This window comes from Ambystoma mexicanum, chromosome 9 (genome assembly GCF_040938575.1).
Source record: "Ambystoma mexicanum isolate Mex_15411 chromosome 9, UKY_AmexF1_1, whole genome shotgun sequence".
Lineage (NCBI taxonomy): Eukaryota > Metazoa > Chordata > Amphibia > Caudata > Ambystomatidae > Ambystoma > Ambystoma mexicanum.
The window spans coordinates 1,486,615,608-1,486,635,637 of NC_090931.1; the positions used below are offsets into that span (position 1 = coordinate 1,486,615,608).

At 48.9% G+C, this 20,030-nt stretch overlaps 1 protein-coding gene across 1 annotated transcript in view; it reads left to right on the forward strand.

Annotated features, from left to right (window-relative positions):
- Nucleotides 1-20,030, forward strand: part of SLC4A3 (solute carrier family 4 member 3) — a 660,038-nt gene that overhangs the window by 242,834 nt on the left and 397,174 nt on the right. Inside the window, exons 4-5 of the mRNA XM_069616955.1 lie at nt 15,362-15,651; nt 17,370-17,485. Coding sequence (XP_069473056.1) covers nt 15,362-15,651; nt 17,370-17,485 — 406 coding nt within the window. The remainder of the gene's footprint in view (nt 1-15,361; nt 15,652-17,369; nt 17,486-20,030) is intronic.

Sequence of the window (20,030 nt, forward strand, 5' to 3'; positions counted from 1 at the left end):
GCTAGAGTCTCAGAACCAAATCAGGAACAAGGCCGTTTCCTGAAACACTCTCCTCAGCTTTGGGATGTCCGCTTTAAAGGACGACACAAGCCCAGTGAAGAAGCTATGATGAGTGCATCGACAATTATCAACCAGCGTCCACCTTAATTTTTGAGCCAGTCGTGCTCCTCGAGCTGCAACCGACTGCAATGCTGACGGTTGTCACACCGCAGTCCCCAAGGTCATCCAAGATGCCTCAACCAGTGCAATCAGCACTGAGACAACGATTCCTGACCCTGATCCACTGTGTAGGCCAGCCTGCATCAGTCCATCCAGCACCGCTCACCGAACTGCCTGCCGTCTGATACCCGCAGCTGTCTCTCGTCTTGAACTCTGTCGCAGAAGCTGCAAAGTGCCCTGAAACAGACTCTACACTGTTGAGCACCAAGAAATTACACTAGCACAAGGTACATTGTGTTTCTGTTCCCCTGGTCTTTCTCTGAAGGCCCCTAGTGACATTTTACGACCCATTGCTCCCTTAGATGCTGAAACCAAGTATCCTTGAAATATTGCGATTAATTTCCTTACAGACTACCCTCCCATCAGTAGCCAGAGTGCATCCCTTTTCCTTCTTGAAACTGTCTGTCCTCTGCATTCCTTTACAGGGTGGGTTGTATTTTGTAGTGTTGCTAGAACTGTCTGTTGAATAATAATAAAGTAGATATGTTTATACAACCTTGACTGGACGGTCCCTTTTATCATTGGGTAATAATTGTATTTTCGCTGTGTTGCAACTAACCAACGATCCACAACTTTGCAGAGATAAGCCTGCCATTCCGTACACGTTACCCAAATTGGACAAGGATGTTTTTAATTTGCTTTTGTTTCCAACCTTTTTGGATCTCTTCTGGTGTACTCGAGGTGTGGGGCTGATTGATGGTTTAGAAACAAATATTCATCCCTGGACCACTGGTGCACCGGAAGTTGATTCGTCACACCCACCCTAGATCCATCACCTGGATGAGCTATGAATTAGTAAAATGACCTTCAGCGGCTCGCCTGTTCGGGCTCTCCTGCTTATTTGCACGTCTGTGAGTCAGCATCCCAAACCATCTCTGTGACAGGATAGGTCTGGGTGCGGTGCTTCTCCCGTGCCTCAACTCTGCCCTCCCCACATCATTCGGCAAGTGCCCCCTGGCAAGGCAGCCTTGACTGTCTGCCTATTTGCTAGAGTAGTTTTGGGTCCGGGTTGAACAGAGCTCAACTGCATTGATAAGGAGGGTAGGGAGGGCGTAAGCCCCATCGTGCATGGAAGTGATGATGAGAATTTTTTTTTTTTTTTTTTTTTTTTTTTTAATATGGCGCATTATCCTACGGCGCTTGGCTTGGCCTAGCTGGGATTTGAACCTGTACCCTGCCGATTAACCAAAGATCCCAGCAACGACCGTTCGACCCCCTGAGCTATCTTACCGGCTTTTTAGCTGTTTTCAAACTTCGAGTGATATATTTTCAAACACACATTTTTAATAGCTTCGTAATTTGTCCCATCTCTGCGTCCCTGTGCTGATCTAGAACCGCAAACCCTTTCAGGTAACTGGCCCAGGTCTTAACCGATTGTGCCAGAGACTGGCAACCTCAACATTTTCTCGTGTGATCTGAGATGAAAGAGGGGGAGAGACACTGGGGGGTTTTGGTGCTGGCGCCCTCCACCTATTGGCAGCCTTTGTTGGGTCCTTGTTCCTCTCCATGTCAGGCTTTTCCTGTGTGTCCTGCATCGGGAGGTGGCGGGCCTTATGGTCGCTCCTCTGTACCCCGGGGCAGCTCCCCAAGCTTAAGGGCCTGTGCCATTGAGCTCCATGAGGGTGGGGGAGGTGCCTCATTCTGCGGCATTGGACATGTCGGGCGTCATCATCACCCTGCAGGGCCTGGGATATGCCCTCCTCCGCGCAGCAGCCCGTGGCAAATCTCAGATGGAGAGAGAGGGTGCAGACCACGTCACCCACTGCACCTGTGGCGCGGGTCAGACACACCCACGGTGCCCACGTTCCGTGGTCTTCATCCTGATCCCCTCTTGCATGCGGCCCAGGGCGAAAGCCTTTGCACCCCCCCTGACAAGCCCAGTGGTGGGTGCTATTGGCCTACCAGGAGATCACCGCCATGGGCTGGACCTCTCTGCTCACCCAGCCCATGCCTGGGTGGACTCCCGCCAGGGCCAGCAGTTCACATGCTGCCGCAGGCCCTGGTCTTCTCCGGCCCAGCCGGTGTAGGCCACGGATGACCTCCCGCTGCACCGCTCGTGCGGCCCATGAAGGGCCCTTCTTCTGGGCCCGCCCGTGCTGGCCCCCAGGCTAGCGGGCCCGTCCTCAGGCTGTCTTGGTGTCCAGCCCTTGCATTTCATGTGGGGGAGCTCCTGGCACATGCGGGCTGGCTTGCTGACTCCTTGGAGGGGGGCCGGGGGGGGGGGGGTGGTCAAGGCTGCACCGCCCAAGCAAGGGTGTTGCTGAACCCCCTGCTCCTTCTCGCTCTCTCTAATGGTCTCGCGCCACTGCTTTTTTTTCCCAGGGTTCTGTGCCCTTCAGCAAGGCCAGTCCCATGTCCCAGGTGAGTGGGAGGCCTGTCCTTTGTTCACTTCCACAAGGGTGCATGCATATGGACCCTGGCAGGGGCTTGACGGTGCAGGTCAGGTAAGCCCAAGTAGAAAACACATTTACATTCGAAATAGTGTACTTTATCAGCCCTGGTGTCTGTGCCCTTTTTAGTTTTGGCTATTAGATGTCTCTTGCGCCACCTACAAGCCAAAACGATAGCACTAGAGTACAGCTAGGGAGAAATGGCGTATGGGGAGGGATACAAAGCTTGTAGGTGTTTGGTTATTTGCCCATCCATTGAATCCACATGGCCATGCTAATCCCTATGGCCATTCCCACCCACTTCCTAGCCCTACCCGCCAAAACCCCATCCTCTTGGGATCTCTTTGAGCTACACGCTGAGCTCGAAGTGCCTGCCAGTGTTTTTTAAAGCAGTCTTCTGAAAGTGAATGACTTATTCGGAGCTGTAAATGTGCTCTGCGTGTAATAAAAATGTTTTAATCAGGTCTGTTTTCAGCCACTCAATGTTTAAGTACTATACGACTCCTTCACTGAAGTTTTGTGAAGTACACGCATTGGCAAAGCCAATCGTTTTGGCTTGTGTATAAGTATTGGGCATTTGCCAGGCACTGCTACTAGGTGCCCAGGTACTCGCACCATTTTGCACCTGCTACCATTGATGGGCAGTGAATGCCATTATGGCTGTGCCTGGCAAATGCCTTTCCCAGGCCTACACACCAGCCCATGCTGTTGGCATTGCCAAAGCTTGTTTACACTTCTTCTTGAGCCGTGTAACCCACTAGCTGGGCCCTTATTGGCCCTGGGGTTACAATGAAGTCAATTATCCCTGGGATCAGACTTTTCGACCTGAACATTTTGGCAACATGTCTGCCCCATCAGGAGTTTTCAGAAATCTAGGTGTTATGACTGACTCTAACCTCTCTCTGGACTTGCCCATTGCAGTAGCTGTGGAGACGTCTTTCATTCATTTACAGCATCCAGTTTCGGACCTTTCCACGCAAAGGTCATGGCATTGAACGCCTGCACACTGCTAGGACTCAACGTGGGCAAAAGCATCAACGTAGGCCTTCCTGCAAAATGTCTAAAACATTAAGTAGAGGAGGCAGCTTTTGGTGGGGCGGGGCGGGGGTAATAGGCCGCAACGCGGGCGGCTGGGGGTCGGGGGGCGCACTGGGCACCAGGTGGGCCAGGGTGGCGCAACCTCTGCCCTCCCCTGACTCCGCCACTGGAACCATTTACAGAGAATTCAGAATTCAGCTGCCCGATTGCTGCTGAGTACTTGCCCTATAGATCGTGTCGCTGCATTGGTTAAATGTTAGGACATGCATTTTATTTAAACATGCCTGGCACATAAAGAAGTCTAGGGAAAGCTTAGGAGTATTGTGTGCGCTCTGATCTCCACCGGCCTGTACTTTAATAATTCAGACACCTCCTAGACTCTCTTCTGGAGGCCGGGCCCTCTTAGTGCAAGCATCAACACGATGGCACCGCCGCCGAGCCGAGAAAAGCACGGCTGTTCAGATGCTGTTTTTATTGGTCCTCTGTTGTGACTGCACTTTTACTTCTAGGGACAGGGCGCCCACACGCGACACTGGTGCTTAGTTTAATTACAAACAGATTAAACAATACAACTATTTCCCTACTTGCTGCAGCGCCAGAGGCTCTAGTTAGTGTTCGCCTTTGCAGTGAGTGGGACACGGATGGCTTCAATAAGTGACAGAAGGGTTTTTATGTTCCAATTCGTCATTAGCTTGTTTTTCCCACTGTTCGGGGTGCAAGTCGAGTACAGTAATGTGCCCCCCTCTCTCAAACTTCCGGTGTTTCTCTCAACGCTAACCCCGGCGTCCCTACAGCCCACAGTTTCCCACTAGCTAGCTATGTGTAACACCTACTCTCTAATGGTAACCACCTGCGAGGGCCTTGAGGCAAGCGCCTCAGCTCTCGGGGGTTGCTCTGGGGATTTTCTAGGGGTGTCCTCAGGTTATCTGGCAGTGTGCTGATGTCAGACACTCCCTCAGGCGCCCCCTCTTACTACTCCCCCTATTCTACTCTCTCCCCTTCTCCCATCCTGTCGCACTCCCTCTGGTCATCTTCCCACTCTCTCTCTTCTGTTCCTACAATGTCCACCCTTTCTCTCCACTCTTCTCTCCACTCTTCTCTCCACTCTTCTCTCCACCCTTTCTCTCCACTCTTCTCTCCACCCTTTCTCTCCACTCTTCTCTCCACTCTTCTCTCCACTCTTCTTTCCTCTCGTCTCCACTTTATTTTCCTCTTCCCTCTCTACTCCCCTTGGCCCCTCTCCTGTCCATCCTCCACACCTTGTACCCCCCTCTCTCCTACACACAATCCCCTATCTACCCTAATAGTTTTATTTATTTATTTATTTTCATTTCTAAAGCGCTCACACAGCCCGCGGGCATCGAGGCGCTGTTACAGGAATTGTTTGTTTTTTAGTTGCGTAATTGTTTTTTTTCTTCTTAGTTGCGTATTTATAACGCGCTTAAATACCCAGAGGTTTCTAAGCGCGGACCCGGGGATCGAACGTGTGTTGTTTCGTGTCGTCTCGCTGAGCTATCCTCCCGGGACATCGAAATTCATTCAATGAAAATATTACCACACTCACTCCGCTTATCGCTTTCAACTACCACCACCCTCACCACTACTCCCACTACCGCTTTGCACTCTCTCCACGCTCATCTACAATATGCTCTCTGTCGGTAAGCAGTCTTTATATTGAATGAATTTGCAATGAATCATTATCCATCGAAATTAATTAATTGAAATGCTTTTACATCGAATAGCATTTTCATTTAATGAATTTCGATGGATTTAGGGTTAGGGTTAGGGGTTAGGGATCAATGGATGGATTTAGGGTTAGATTTGGAGGGTGCCCTTAGAGGTTGGGGGACTTTGGGGGTGACCCCCCCAATAAACAATAACAGTAAAGACCACAAGTTACAGGAAGCTGGGCACTGCTGGAATACCTCATAAGATTTCAGCACTGGACAGCTCCCTGTAACGTTATTTCCATTGTTCCCTTGTGCCCCCACCATTCTCGCACACAGGTGTTGCCTGTTTTGCTTGATTCTTTTACCATACTCCCCCCTTGCCCCCTCTAGCCTACTTCTGCAGGAGTCTGTCCTGATGAATTCTGGTTTCACCATCACCGTCTTGTGGCCAATGCTGGATTTGACTTTTATGGACTTCATTGATTCACGGTGCGTCACCCTTTCTCAACTCTCATGCTGGACTTCCTTGGCATCTTGTACTCACAGTGCGTCACCCTTTCTCAACTCTCATGCTGGACTTCCTTTGCATCTTGTACTCACGGTGGCCCTGAATCAAGCTGTTCCCATCTTCATCTTGTATCCTGGCTTGCAACATGATGTGTTACTACTGACTTCTGCAATTGAATTCATTCTCCCCTCTTGTTCTCCACTCTTTTGACTGCTGATTCTCTGTTCTCTCCTCCTTTCCCTTCTCCATTTTCCTATCTCCTACCCTTACTTTCTTCTATGCACTTACTCTATCAGAATTGTCCCTGGACCTAGTATGATAGCAACCTCGTCTGTCTCCTCCCGCCTCCCCTTACTGTTTTTTTCCTCCCCACTCCACCTCCAGCACTATCTGAAATGTCGCCAGGCCTAGTATGATGGTCGCTTGTTTTGATCCTCCCCTCCCTTTCTGCACCCCTCTCCTTCACCTCTTGTTTTTCTCCAGCTGTACCAGAAATGTCGTCAGCCATAGTACGGTAGTCGCCTGTCTGTTCCCATTTCCTTCCCACTCTTCCCCTCCCTTCCTTATCTAGGTCTTAGCTCTTGCACTATCTGAAATGTTGACAGGCCGAGTACGATAGTTAATTTCACATCCTTACTTTTCATGGCCTGTAAGAATGTGGTTGTATTTTCCCTTGTTCCCTCCCTTGCCTTGAAGTGCTTTGAAACACATTGTGTATAGGCGCTATATAAATAAACTATCATATCATATAATTGAACCTCTTGATGTTTCGATGGATAAGAACTTTTAATTGAAAACAGCATTCCGATGAATTTATTTTCGTTGGGTTTATTTCGATTGATTTGATTTGCGATGGTTAAATTTCGATGGAAAGACCATAAACCCTCTCTTGTCACCCTCACTCTTTCTAGTTCCCATCTCCACTTTCTGTCCCCTTCTCCATATCTGTCTTCACGCTCATTTCACACACCCGTTGATGACACTACACAACATACAACTGGTACCACTCTCTCTCACAATCAATACCTCATCTACACTCTGCTCCAATTCCACCACCAACTCTTCAGCCCTGCGCTCCACCGTTCATCCTGCACCTGGTTTCTCAGTCCAAAACCATACCTCCTGACCTCACCCCTACAACCCGCACGCTGTCCCCATTCACTCTTCTTTTATATTAAGTTCGGGAAACTCCTCAAGACCTTCCTCTTCTCTTCCTCCTTCTCTCTCCCTCTCCCCTGCTAACCTCCTTTCTTTTCTCCCCACCCTCCTTCCTCCTTCTCCTCCCTAGCTCTGTTCAGTTTTTGCTGACTGGTTGCCTGGTTCACCTCCAGAGCCTTACAGGTCCCAGGCTCCCCCGCCAGTCTTTTGCACTTGCCTCTGGACCGCTGCACTAGGTTCAGCATTACTGCACTTTCTGCTTGCGCTCCATGAGCGGGTCAACCTCTCTGCACTTAACTCAGGGCCCTCCTGGACTGGACGCGTTTGTCCCCCCCCACATCCCCTTCCTCGCACCTCCATCTGTACGCATGCATGACCTAAATGTACTAGGACTAGTAAGTTTGTCTGCCCTGCCCCCTACCCTTTTTTGTCCCCCTCCCTAGCTTGGCCGCAACTGTAACACTTCAAGGCCTAAGAAATATTACTGTTTTCTCTTGTTCCCTTCCCGCCTTAAAGCGCTTTGAAGCACTCCACTTGTGTATAAGCGCTGTATACATTTACAATTACAATTGTCTTTTCCCAGTTCTGCCCTCCTTTCATTGGTTCCAGTGCTCACCTGACTCTATGGGCCAGTCTGTGGCTGTTCTTTCCCCTGGCACTGGATTTGACAGGTGTAAAGCTTTTAAACCACTCTTAGCCCAGCCTCCTCTTCAATCTCCATTTTCAGGGTAGCGGTCTGGTGCTCAGGCTGCCCGTGTTGCTTGTGGCTTCCTTCATGTGTTGGTGAGTTTTGCTTTCTGTTCAGTGTGTGTAGGATGTATGTGTCTCTCCTGCTTCCCTGAAGTCTCCTCTCACTCACAGGTCATTTGTTGTTGCCCCACCATTCGCCAGGGGTCTGTCTGGGGTTGGTAGGTCAGTGTTGGCTGTCTCATCTCTGCTTGGCAGAAACCATCCCAGTGCACTACATTTCGGTTGTTTATTCAATTCCCAGGGTTTCCATCTAGGTTCTCTTGGTTGTGCCCAGATGCATTCTGGGAGTTGCTGTCCTATGTAAAACAAAAGAGAACTCTGGCCGGATCATGGGTTGGAAGGCATCGTGTGACAGAGGATGGCGCCCACATTAACATTCAAGACACGTGCAGGGGTTTCATGGATCGGGCCCCATCGACACCCCCACCCCACCTCTGGGGCCGGTCTGGCTTGGGCTTTCACGCAGGTGGGTCCCCTGACCCAGGTCTTCTGCACTGGCAGGGTCCAGTCCCAGACTCTGTCACAGGGGAAACTTTGTAAAAGCCTTTTTCGATGGGCTGGAATGGGGCACCTAGATGTAAACAGGAGTAGGCACAGGCTTACTGAGGCCGCCTCAATATCTTTTATATTTCCCTTTGCCCACATGGCATCCCGCCGGGGGGAATATTTCATGTATGTTATCTGTGCTGTAAAGAAATGGGAACATCGGGAAAGTAAGTGAAACACGGATGTAACAGTTATCTACAAGTACACCGGCGGGAAACCGGCAAACACTGAGACCGGTTCTGCCACTCGGTCGGCCGGAATACCTGGCAGATTCCAAATGGTGGAAACGCCAGTAAATCCCCATTCCATGGCATCCCATGGGACTCCATGGCGGATTTGCCGGTGTTGCCGTCACCAGTATTACCGGGCCGGTAGGGTGGCAGATATACCTGCAGTTCAGCTGGAGATAAATCCTCCAACCTACCGGCAAACTTGGAGTGTGCAGTTGCGGTAACGTGTTGGTAACACCGGTACGTTATTACCACACAGGCACACTTGTAATGAGGCCCATAGTCTCAGACAGCGAGTGTTAGCGAGTCAGCAGAACTGAGCAGCAAGTTTAGGGATCCCACTCTGGGGATCAGCGTTGGCACGCGTACAGCGGGGCACCTGGAACTTTTTTGTGAGGTCAGAAGTGAGAAAGGAATGAAGAGAGACTACGCGTTGGTTTATGTACCTCTCGTTATTAGGAGCAGAATTAGAAGCGGAATCCTGTGTGCTGGATCTGGGGTGAGAAATCCTTTGGAAGAGCAGGTGTGTTCTCCCACTGGGAGGAGGATTGTAATGTTATAGGTCGCGGTTCAAGGAAACCATGGATACCATCCCGGCTCCATTCGGCATCCTCAGCAAGTACAGTGAACCCGAATCCTGCCAGAGGCTGTGGCCTCCATATGGGAATACAGGGTCTCTATTGGGAGGTGTCTACTTGGCAAAGTAGAGATACATTGCTGGAGAAGGCCTGAATTGGGGTGCTTTCTCCCCTCCCTGTAGAAAAAGAGAGGGCACCGGGGACGTCTAGAGTTGGGAAATATACAAGTCTGCAGTTGTTCTGTGCTGGAGTTTTACCTGATTGAACTCTTCATGCAGTACAGGCTTCCCACAGCAGCAGCAACTATGACTAGAACTGAAGCCGGATAGAGCAGCAGAGCCAGCGACAGCAGTCAGTCTCAATTGTTCATTTATCTGCTCCATTCTATTCATTCTCCTCTCTAGTGAGCTCTGAGGCTTGGCCCTGCCACCTACTGTAGCAGCACACTCACCACCTTCTTCCTATCCTTAACACAAGGCTGATGTGCTGCAAGTGAGTCTGTCTCAATCAATCCTTCATCTGCGCCATTCTATTCATTCTCCTCTCTAGTGAGCTCTGAGGCTTGGCCCTGCCACCTAGTGTAGCAGCACACTCACCACCTTCTTCCTATCCTTAACACAAGGCTGATGTGCTGCAAGTGAGTCTGTCTCAATCAATCCTTCATCTGCGCCATTCTATTCATTCTCCTCCCTGGTGAGCTCTGAGGCTTGGCCCTGCCACCTACTGTAGCAGCACACTCACCACCTTCTTCTTATCCTTAACACAAGGCTGATGTGCTGCAAGTGAGTCTGTCTCAATCAATCCTTCATCTGCGCCCTTCTATTCATTCTCCTCCCTGGTGAGCTCTGAGGCTTGGCCCTGCCTCCTAGTGTAGCAGCACACTCACCATGCTTTTTGTATCTTTAACACAAGGCTGATGTACTGCAAGTGAGTCTGTCTTACCCAGTCCTTTATCTGCGCCCTTCTAATCATTTGGCGGAACAGAGGATAGCAAAGGGGCAACACGCTGGTCTTTGAAGCAAGACCATGCAGAGCAACAGAGGTTTGAATCCCGGATCCCGCTTAGAAACCGAACTCGAGTATGGTATTAGGCGCGTTATAAAAAAACAATAAAAATAAAAATAAAATGACATTAAAATGAAATCAAATTAATAATTCTCCTCTGCGGTGAGCTCCGAGGCTTGGCCCTGCCAGATTTTGGTCTGGTTAGATCTTGACCAGATGGAGGTGTCGTCGTGCCTTAGCCGGTGCCTGGTGGGGGAGCGGATGAAAAACAATTGTTTGAAGCTTAATGGGGATAAGCCAGATGTCCTGGTGGTGGGTGCACCTCCTATTCTGCCGTTTTGGGTGTCTTCTTCTGGCCATCTACACCTGGAAGTCTCCCTGTTCCAGTAACGGATGCAAGAAACCTTGTGGTGATGCTTTCCTCCACCCTTTCCGTGACCCATCAGGTTTCAGCAGTATGTAAAGTGCGGCACTTTGCGCAAAGTGCTGCCTCTTATTCCGCCTCCGCCTCAGCTGCGACCCCCAGTAGTGGCTGCCCTGCTCCTTAGCCGGCTCCACTACTGCAAATGCGCTATATTTGGCCCAGCTTAAGGGCCTAGTTCAGCATTTGCAGCTTCTACACAATCTTGCAGCCCGAGTCGCCACTGGCTCCACATATGGCGTTCACATTACCCCAATTCTGCGGTCCCTAGATTGGCTTCCAGTGGCTAGACGAATTGACTTTAACTCTCTTTGCTTGGTTCCCCGTGCATTGCCTGGCCAAGGAGCTGATTATCTCTAGGATAAATGTGTCTGCTATCTCCCCGTCCGTGAGCTTTGCTCGCGGTCTGCCTGTCTACTCTCTGTTTCTACTATTCGGCTCACCAGGGCAGGTGGCCGGGCTTTCTCTGTGGCCGTAGTTAGTCTTTGGAACACCTTGCTGCTACCACTGAGATGTGTTTTTAACCACCTTGAGTTTAGATGCTCCCTGAAGACCTTTCATTTTACTAGGCCCATGGCAAATGGTCTAACCCTGTGATTTTCTAGCTCCAAGATACCCTTGGGTGATAGTGCGCTCTATAATAATTCTTAACATAACATGTCATGGTATGTTATTGCATAACATGACATAACATAACATGGCCTTCCTACCACCTATCGTTCCTCATCTTCCGTGGACCACCTGCTACCACCTGAGATTTTCTGAACTGTGGGCCTCCTGCTACTATCTAATTCCCGTCTTATCTCTGTGGCCCGCCGGTCACCACCTGGCCCTCCCTATCAGTGGACCTCCCTGCCCCGGCCAGGATTCTTCATCCCCCATTGGCTACCTGCTACCATTGGCACTTCCTATCAGCTGACCCCCCTTCCCCGACCAGGATTCTTCATCCCCCATTGGCTACCTGCTACCATTGGCCCTTTGTGATCAGCGATCTGCTTGCTTCTAACTGGGCTCTCCTGAATGTTAAACCGCCACCTCTAGGCCTCCTATTTCCCCTTGACCCCCTCCCCCATCCGAGCCCTCTGACCCGTGGTTCACTTACACTGTCCTGATTGCTTTATCTCCCCATTGATGCCTTCCTTCTCTCTTTCTCCTTCTGTACACCTTCCCCCTTATTTTCCTTGTACTCCCTTCTCATCACAGCACACGCTCCTCCCCTCTGTTATGCGCCTTTGCCAAACTCCTCTCTCCCCTTCCTCATTACTCTCCCCCCTCCTCCTACTCCCTATCCCCTGCCCCCTCCCTCTCCTACTTTCCATTCCCCTTTGCCTCATGTCCATTCCCTTGCTTAAACCCTCTCCCCCACTCTTCCCACCCCACGCCAACCCTCCCTCTTCGTCCTAACATTATCTACACCCCTATTGTCCAACCCTCCAGCCTCATCAACATTGCTCTCTGGAACGCCAGATCGCTCTGCAATAAGACCGCAGCTGCCTTGGATGTGTTCTTTCGTCTTAAGCTTAATTTCCCACATCTAACCGAAACCTGGATCTCCCTTCACAACTCTACTGTCCCTGCTTCTCTCACCACCTGCTCTTCCTCCTTCTCTCATATCTCTCGTTCTTCTGGTCGTGGCGGTGGCACTGGCCTCCTCTTCCACCCTAAATACGATTCTTCTACCTCCCCACTGCCTCTTCCCCCCTTCCCTTCCTTTGAATACCCATACAAATCCTTTACTTCCCCTCACCGCATCTCCTTTCTAATCATCTACCAACCTCCTGGCCCCCTTTCCTCCTTCTCTCTCTTATCTCTCCCTCCCCCTCTCCTCTCACTGTACTTGGTGACTTCAGTCTTCACCTCCCTACTCCCCCTAGATCTTCCCCTTTTCTCTCCATCCTTGACTCTTACCTCCTCTCTCCTCTCCCTTCTTCCCCTACCCACTCTCTTGGCTCCACCCTTGATCTTATCTTTAACTCTACCTACCCCTCCTCCAATGCCTCTACACTACCCAACTATCTCTCTGACCATGCTTTACTCTCCTTCTCCCTTACTCCCCTTCTCCCTTCTTCTACTCCTGTACCCTCCCCTACCTCTTTCTCTCGACATGACCTTTGCAACTTTAGTCCTTCTCTCTTTTTCAACACTTGCTCTTCCTCTGCTCTCTGATTTCTCTTCTATCCCGACCAATGATGCTCTGTCCACTCTTTCCTCCTCTATCTCCTCCACCCTTAATCACCTGTACCCCCTCTCCTCCTTCTGTCCTACTCGCAAACCCCTCTAAACCATGGCGTTCCCCTCAACCTCTTTCCATGTGGCGTCTCCTCCATCGCCTCGAGTGACACTGGCTCAAATGTCCCTCTCTATCCAATCAAACCTCCTATTTCTCTTACCACTCTCTTTATGACTACTGTCTCAGCTCTGCAAATCGCTCCTCCTATTCTAACCTTCTCCACTTCCAAGCCTCTCACCCCCACTATATCTTTCAAACCCTCTCTCGTCTTCTCTCCCCGCCTACCCCTGACCCCTCAGCTACATCCTCCCTCTCTCCTTCTGACTTTGCTGACTTCTTCTACTCCAAGATTCTCTCTTCGTCAAAACATTCTGTGCTCTCCTTCCTATTACCCCCCTTCCATTTCCCCCTCCCTCCTTCAGCTTGCATGGTCGACTTCTCGCCTGTCTCCCTTCTCATGTGCCCCTTCTCCTGTCCAAAGCCCATCCTACGTCGGCCCCCACGCACCCTCTCCCCACCCTTCTTATCCCGAAGATCTACCCTCTTCTCATTCCTTACTTAACCTCCTTCAAAATATGTCTCTCCTCAGCTACTTTCCCCCTCCGCATTCAAGCATGCTACTATTATACCTATTCTGAAGAAATCTTCTGCCGATCCCCTTCTTACCTTTAACTTCCGTCCAATCTCTCTGCTCCCATTCCTCTCTAAATTATTTGAACGCCTAACCTACTCCCAGCTCTCAGCCATTGTCTCTAACCTTTCTCTCCTTCCCCCCTCTCAATCTGGTTTCCGACCTAAACACTCCCCTGAAATTGCTCTCACTTATGTTCTCAACTCCCTCCTCTCTGCTCGGTACTGTAAGCAATCCTCTGTCCTCCTCCTCGACCTCTCTGCTGCCTTTGACACTGCCGATCACCCCTTACTTCTCAACACTCTTTCTTCCTTGGTTTCAAAGGCTCTGTTCTCAACTGGCTCTCCTCTTACCTCTCCTCCCGCTCTTTTGCTGTCTCCTGGGGCAGTCGTACCTCATCCACCCTCCCCTTGTATTACGGCGTACCCCTAGGTTCGGTTCTTGGCCCTTTCCTATTCTCTCTTTACACCTCTCTTCTTGCCCCCATCATCTCTTCATTCGGTATTTCTCACCATTTCTATGCTGATGACACCCAACTCTTCCTTTCCTTCTTTTCCTTCTCTCCTGACCTTCACCTTAAACTCTCTTCCTGTTTTACTGCCATTAAAAACTGGATGTCATCCCGCTTTCTTTCCCTCAACACTGATAAGACTGAAGTCTTATTCTTTCCCTCCAACACTCTTCCCCCTCCCTATTCTCCACCTTTTATTCACTTTCCCCCCTCTAATCTCCCTATCTCTTCCCATGCTTGCAATCTAGGCATTCACTATGACTCCTCCCCCTCCTTTTCCACCACATTTCTTTCTTCTTGCGCCTGTCTCTACCACCTTTTTAACATTCGTAAAGTCTGCTCACCTCTCACCTTCTATGCCACTAAACTTTTAATCTCCTTCCTCATCTTCTCTTGCCTCTTCTATTGCTTCTGTATCCTCTTTCGACTCCCTGCATCTCATCTCGCCCCCTTCAAATCACTCTACCACTCAGCCGTCCGTACCCTCTGTCTTCTCGCTCCTCACGACTCCATTTCCTCCTCGCTTTCTTACCTTGGTTGGCTTCCCTTTCGCTCCCGACGTAAATTCTATTTCCTCTGTCTCATCTTTAAATCTCTTCATGACCTTGCTCCCCCTTATCTCTCCTCTCTCCTTTCTTTCTACACCCCTTCCCGCTCCCTTTGATCTGCTGATCTCTTCCTTCTCAGCGTCCCCCCTTCCCCATGTGCCTCCTCCCGTTTCTGCTCCTTTCAGCTCTTTGCCCCCCTGCACTGGAACTCCCACCCTCTCTCTATCCACTCTATCCCCACCTTTTTCTCCTTCCGTGCTTCCTTGAAATCTCTCCTTCTCCATGCCCCACCCTGATACCCTTTACATCCCTCTCACTTCTCTCTCTACCCTCACATCTTCCCCTTACCTCTCCTTCCTTACATCTTCACCCTAATGCCCTTTCTGTTTCCCTCCTCCTTTCCCTTCCTCACCCCTTCCTTCCCTCACTTACCCTCACAGGTTAATTGCTCTACTTACTGTTTTATTAGTTTGATTCATGTCTTGTAAATTGCTTCTAATGTTATACATTTCTATGTATCTTGTTGTCATGTAAAGTGCTTTGGATTAAAGCACTATATAAACACAATAAATACAAAATACAAATACATAGCATAACTGCGTTGCTGCCCGATCATTCCATGGCAGAGAATCTACACATTCTCAGTAGCATGTACTCCTCTTTGGAGCTATTTGTTGGTGTTTTCTAATATATTTCTAGTGCCCCCCTCAGATATATTAACACACATGAGGTATTTGAATATCTGTATTGTCTCCCCCCTCTCCTGCCTTTTCTTTGTTTGAATCCCTAAGGTATTTAAATGTCCCTCTCACATCTCCCCTCCCTTTTCCTTATTATCAGGATTGTTCTTGGTGCACTTTTTGACAGAGGCCATTTTGTTGATGTTCTCCAACATTCTAAATGGTCAATTTATGTTCCTGTTCTTCAGGTCACCGTCACACCTCTCACCACATCCACCACCCCCTGTCCTCCCACCTACCAGCCTCAATGACGTTTCAGAGGAAAGCACCTCGTGGTGAGGAGCGCTGGAAGAAAAAGAAGAGAAAAAAAGAGAAAAGCTCAGTGCAGACTTCAGGGCACACACCGAGCATCCGGGAAGTAAATGAGGATGAAGAAGAAGAGGAGGAGGAGGAGGAAGAGGAGGAGGAAGGCGACTGTGTGATTGAAATTCCAGAAAAGGAACTGGACGAAGAGGCTGAAGCCACAGTTAAACCAATGGTGAGTGCCACCTATCGGAGATAGAACAGTCACCAAATAGAGATTGCTCATAGCAGGATGAGATCAGCAATGTTCCCTGCAAGGGGATGGACGGAATCTGGGATCTTGATGCTTGATGGGTTGGAAGGCATCCCAGTTATTGGCATAGAAGGCGTCGGAGAAACCACATGTGAAGGGTTTTTGAATGCATGTACTTTATTGCTGTGGTAAGTTAACTGTAGAAATCCCTTCAAGGATAAGAGAGGGGGCAGAGGAAGCTGAGACAAGACAAGATATCCCTGAAAGGAGAAGAGAGGGGGTAGAGGAAGCTGAGACATGACAAGAGATGACTGAAAGGAGAAGAGAAAGGACTGGGGATCTTAAGAGAAAGGTTTCTGTAAGGATATGAGAAAGGGCTCAGGAGGCTGAGACAAGCGATACCTTCAAGGGGAAGATAAAGGCCAGAGGTGGCTAAGAGAGAGGTTGCTGTAAGGATAAGAGGATAAGAGAAAGGGCTAAGGAGGCTGACACCAGAGATCCCTGCAAGGGGAAGACAAAGGCCAGAGGAGGCTGAAGGAAGAGATCCCTGGAAGGGAGGAGAAAGTCCAGAGAAGGTCCAGCATAGCAATAGAAAAGATGACTGGTGGTGAGAGGGAATAATGCTGCAAAGATGAGCAAGGATGTGAGGAGTATGAGGGTGATGCCCGTGGAGTTTGAGACAGGATTGTGGACACAAAGGTTGAAAGACCAGAGGTGGACAGGGCGGAAAGAAGCAAAGTAGTGGATGTGAGCAAGACACCTGAGACCTTGAACAACAAGCCCTATCTGTCCCATGTGACATTTCAGTGAGAACTGCAGCCCAAGGCATGCGCCACTAAGAATTAGTAAACCTGTCATAGGGCACCGCTTTTATGGGTGGAGCAATAGTGTGTGTGGTCAGAAACATCAATGCTTGGTCAAGCCAAGGTATTAGGAGCATATATCTAGGACTGGTGGACACCTACACGTGGAGTTCTGGGGTAAAGCAATAGAGAGGTCACAGTAGATCAATAGACACCAATATATATTTGGGGATTTGATGGCCTGTGAATTTGGCGTTCTCGTGTGTGCAGGCATAGGGCCTTTCTGGACACTCCCTTTAAGCATTCTGGAGGATAGGTTTGAGTACATGCTAAAGTGGACAGCTTTCAAGAAATATAGGGTCAGAGATGTGGTTGATGAGTTTGAGGGGCTTTAATTAAAGTCTGAGCAGGGTCCAGAGACCACCCGGGCATACTGTAATCCTTCCGGTACATTGCCTATTGAGGAAGTCTGAGTACAGATGTTCTTCAGCAGAGTGCACAGTACAATGGTGAGGAGATTGGTTGGGCATATGCGTTCAGAGAAGTTGGGGTACAGTAGCACACTACATAACATCAAAATAGATACTTTTGGCAAACAATGATTCTGTGGGTTTGGAGTCATTTTTCGGTAAAGTGACCTTCATGCAGTTGAAGAGGGTCCCTTTAACATAATTATTGACATGCAGGAATGCAGGGGATGCATGCAGGGGTCGTGTGGTTCCTGGGTGCAGATGTGGATCCACAGGGCAGGAAGAGTAAGAGGAACGTGGTGGCTGTCAGCTCTTGGACAGAGGTGAAGCAGCCGATAGGTACTCACAGTTATGGGCTGAGTGCAGCTACAGTGAGTTCATTAGCAGTGCGGCTCCTCTGCTGACTGGCTTTTCTTGATCCCTTTAGTTTTCTATTGGAGGTGATGAAGAAACAATGAAAACGTTATCTTCAGGCAGTCTTCACCAGCCAGAAAGAGACGCCTTAAAACACATGGACTGCAACCTACTGGACCATCAAGAAAGGTACGTTCTTCAAAGGTATCTCACTTGAACCTGAAGCTGATTTGCCAGGGGTTTGTTTTTAAAATGTCCCAGTTAGTAGGTAGTATTAGCACTGTATCCTAAGGTAGGATTCAATCCAGGTAAGGGTTTGATCGTGAATCCCAAGAAGAAAGAGAGTATTAAGGAGATCTGAGTGATTGGCAGTGTCAAAGGCAGCGACAAGTCAAGGAGAATTAGGATAGAGCATAGGTTGGCGTGATTATCAGAGTCGATGCAGTTGTACACATTCATGAGAGCAGTTTCTGTGGAGTGACAGGAGCAGAAACCTGTTTGTAGGGGGGGTCTTTAAGGTTGTGGATGTCTAGGAAATTGTTAGGACGGGTGAACATAATGCTTTTGAGCACTTTAGAGAAGTGCGGAAGAAGAGACACAAGGCGGAAGTTAGCAGGTTTGTGTCAGCTTCTTGCTTTGTTTAGGAGAGGGATGACGTGGGCTGTTTTGAAAACTGAGGCAAAGCAAGCAGTCGAGGGACAGGTTGAAGAGTTCAGCGAAGGTGAGAGGCACTAAAGGGGCAATAGGCTTGGCTAGCTGAGGAGAAAGAGGGTCTGATGGGGCACAAGAGGGGGTAGCCTTCATCAGTAGAGAGTACGTTGTCAGTATTAGTGTGACTAAAATGGGAGACAGAGGCAGAGGATGATTGTAGAGTGTAAAATGTAGGAGGAAGGCCAGGCAAGAGTCTCTAATTTTGGAATTGGTTTACAGCAGAAGTGTTGCGATAGGTCATTAGCTGTGAGAGTGAAGTTGATAGTAATAGACTTAGGAGGAGTGAGGATTGAGTTTAAGGTGCCCTCTAGCTGGGCCGTGGATGGTTGGAGTCCAAGTGAATGAGGGTTAGGTATAGTTCCCTTTCAAGAATGGACTTGAGAGAGTTCAGGGCAAAGAGAGTTCGCTGTCTCCTGGAGGAAAAACATCTCTCACCTCCCTCCTTTAAATGTTGTAGCTCCACAAGGCTCTGTCTTGGGTCTACTCCTCTTCATACTATACGCCTCTACTCGTGGGCACTAATCTCCTCCTTTGGGTCCTCATACCAACTCTTCGGGGACGACACCCAAATCATTTTCTCTTTTCCTGATTCCCCCCCGGATCTCTCTATCAAAAACTCCAACTGTCTCTCTGCCATTAAATATTGAATGGCTCTGCACTCTCTGATGTTAAACTCTACCAAAACAGAGGTGCTCTTCTTCCCTGCCAAAAGTTCTCTCTCATCTCTTCCCCTGCCTATCCAGTTTCCACCTGGCACTCTCCCCTACTCTTCTTCAGCTAGAAACCTCTGCATCCTCTCTGACCCTTCTCACACCTTCTCTACTTTCATCTCCAAAACTGGAACTGCAGCTTGCCTCAACCTCCTAAATATTACGAAAAAAACAGACACCTTCTTCCTTTTAATACTGCCAAGAATCTCTTAACCACTCTTTTCTTCTCTAAACTGAACTACTGTGCAAGCAACCACTTTGGTCCCTCCAACTATGCTGCTTTGTCCTCTCGACAAGATCATTAACTTTGCTACCAGGACTCTTTTTTAACTCCCTCACTTCACACCTAATTCCTCATCGGGCTGTATGGCTAATGATGCAAAACAGGGCCAGATTTAAATTTCTTCTCCTGGTTCATAAATCTATCCACGGTAAGGCACCACAGTAGCTATCCTCTGTCCAACTCTACAAGCCTTCTCATGATCTCTGTACTGCCTCCTTGACTAACCTTGTGGCTCTTCACCCTCCCTGTGCTTGCTCTCGCTTCTGCTCTTTCTCTCTTCTTGCTCCATTTGCATGGAATTCACTTCCCCCGGACATCTGAGAAAATGTCTACCCACCCTACCTTCTTGCTTCCAAGTTACCCTCTTAACCTACCTCTCATCTGCCTGCTAGCTAACATTTTTCACTCGCCTCTAACCTGCCCCTGTCCCTCACTTCCTCTGCCTCCACTCTAGCACTTCACCCATCATGGTAAAATCCTGAGCACAGCTCCCCGTACCGCATACCCGCACATAAACACGTCAAATGCTGGTTGTCCTTAATCTGATGCATATTAGAACATGGAGATCATTGTGGGCCCGCTCTCAACCAATCAAAATGTTCAGAGCGCAGTCAATAACTACTGGTATTGACTGCTTTCTGACTTCAAAAGCAGATGGAAAAACAATAATGCAATTTCCAGTCAAGATGTTTTCTAACAAGACTTTTCCTCTCTAGGAGGACCTGTGTTTTCACTCCTACATCCAATTTAACATAACAAAGTGACAGATAAAACATGCGAAAATGCGTTCACTTTCTTATAGAGAAACACACGACCCCAATGCATGCCCGTGTTAAACCGCTTTAGCCAAGTTTGTAATTGAAATACTTTACTTTTGAAAAGAACATGGTTATTCAAATACTACAAAATAAAACCACATTTAATTTATTGAGTTTGTCAATGTACTTTATCATTGTTTAATTAACATGTTTTTACATCACCACCAAAACTCCAAAACACAGCTTTCTTGTAGCACTATGTTCAAATAGCC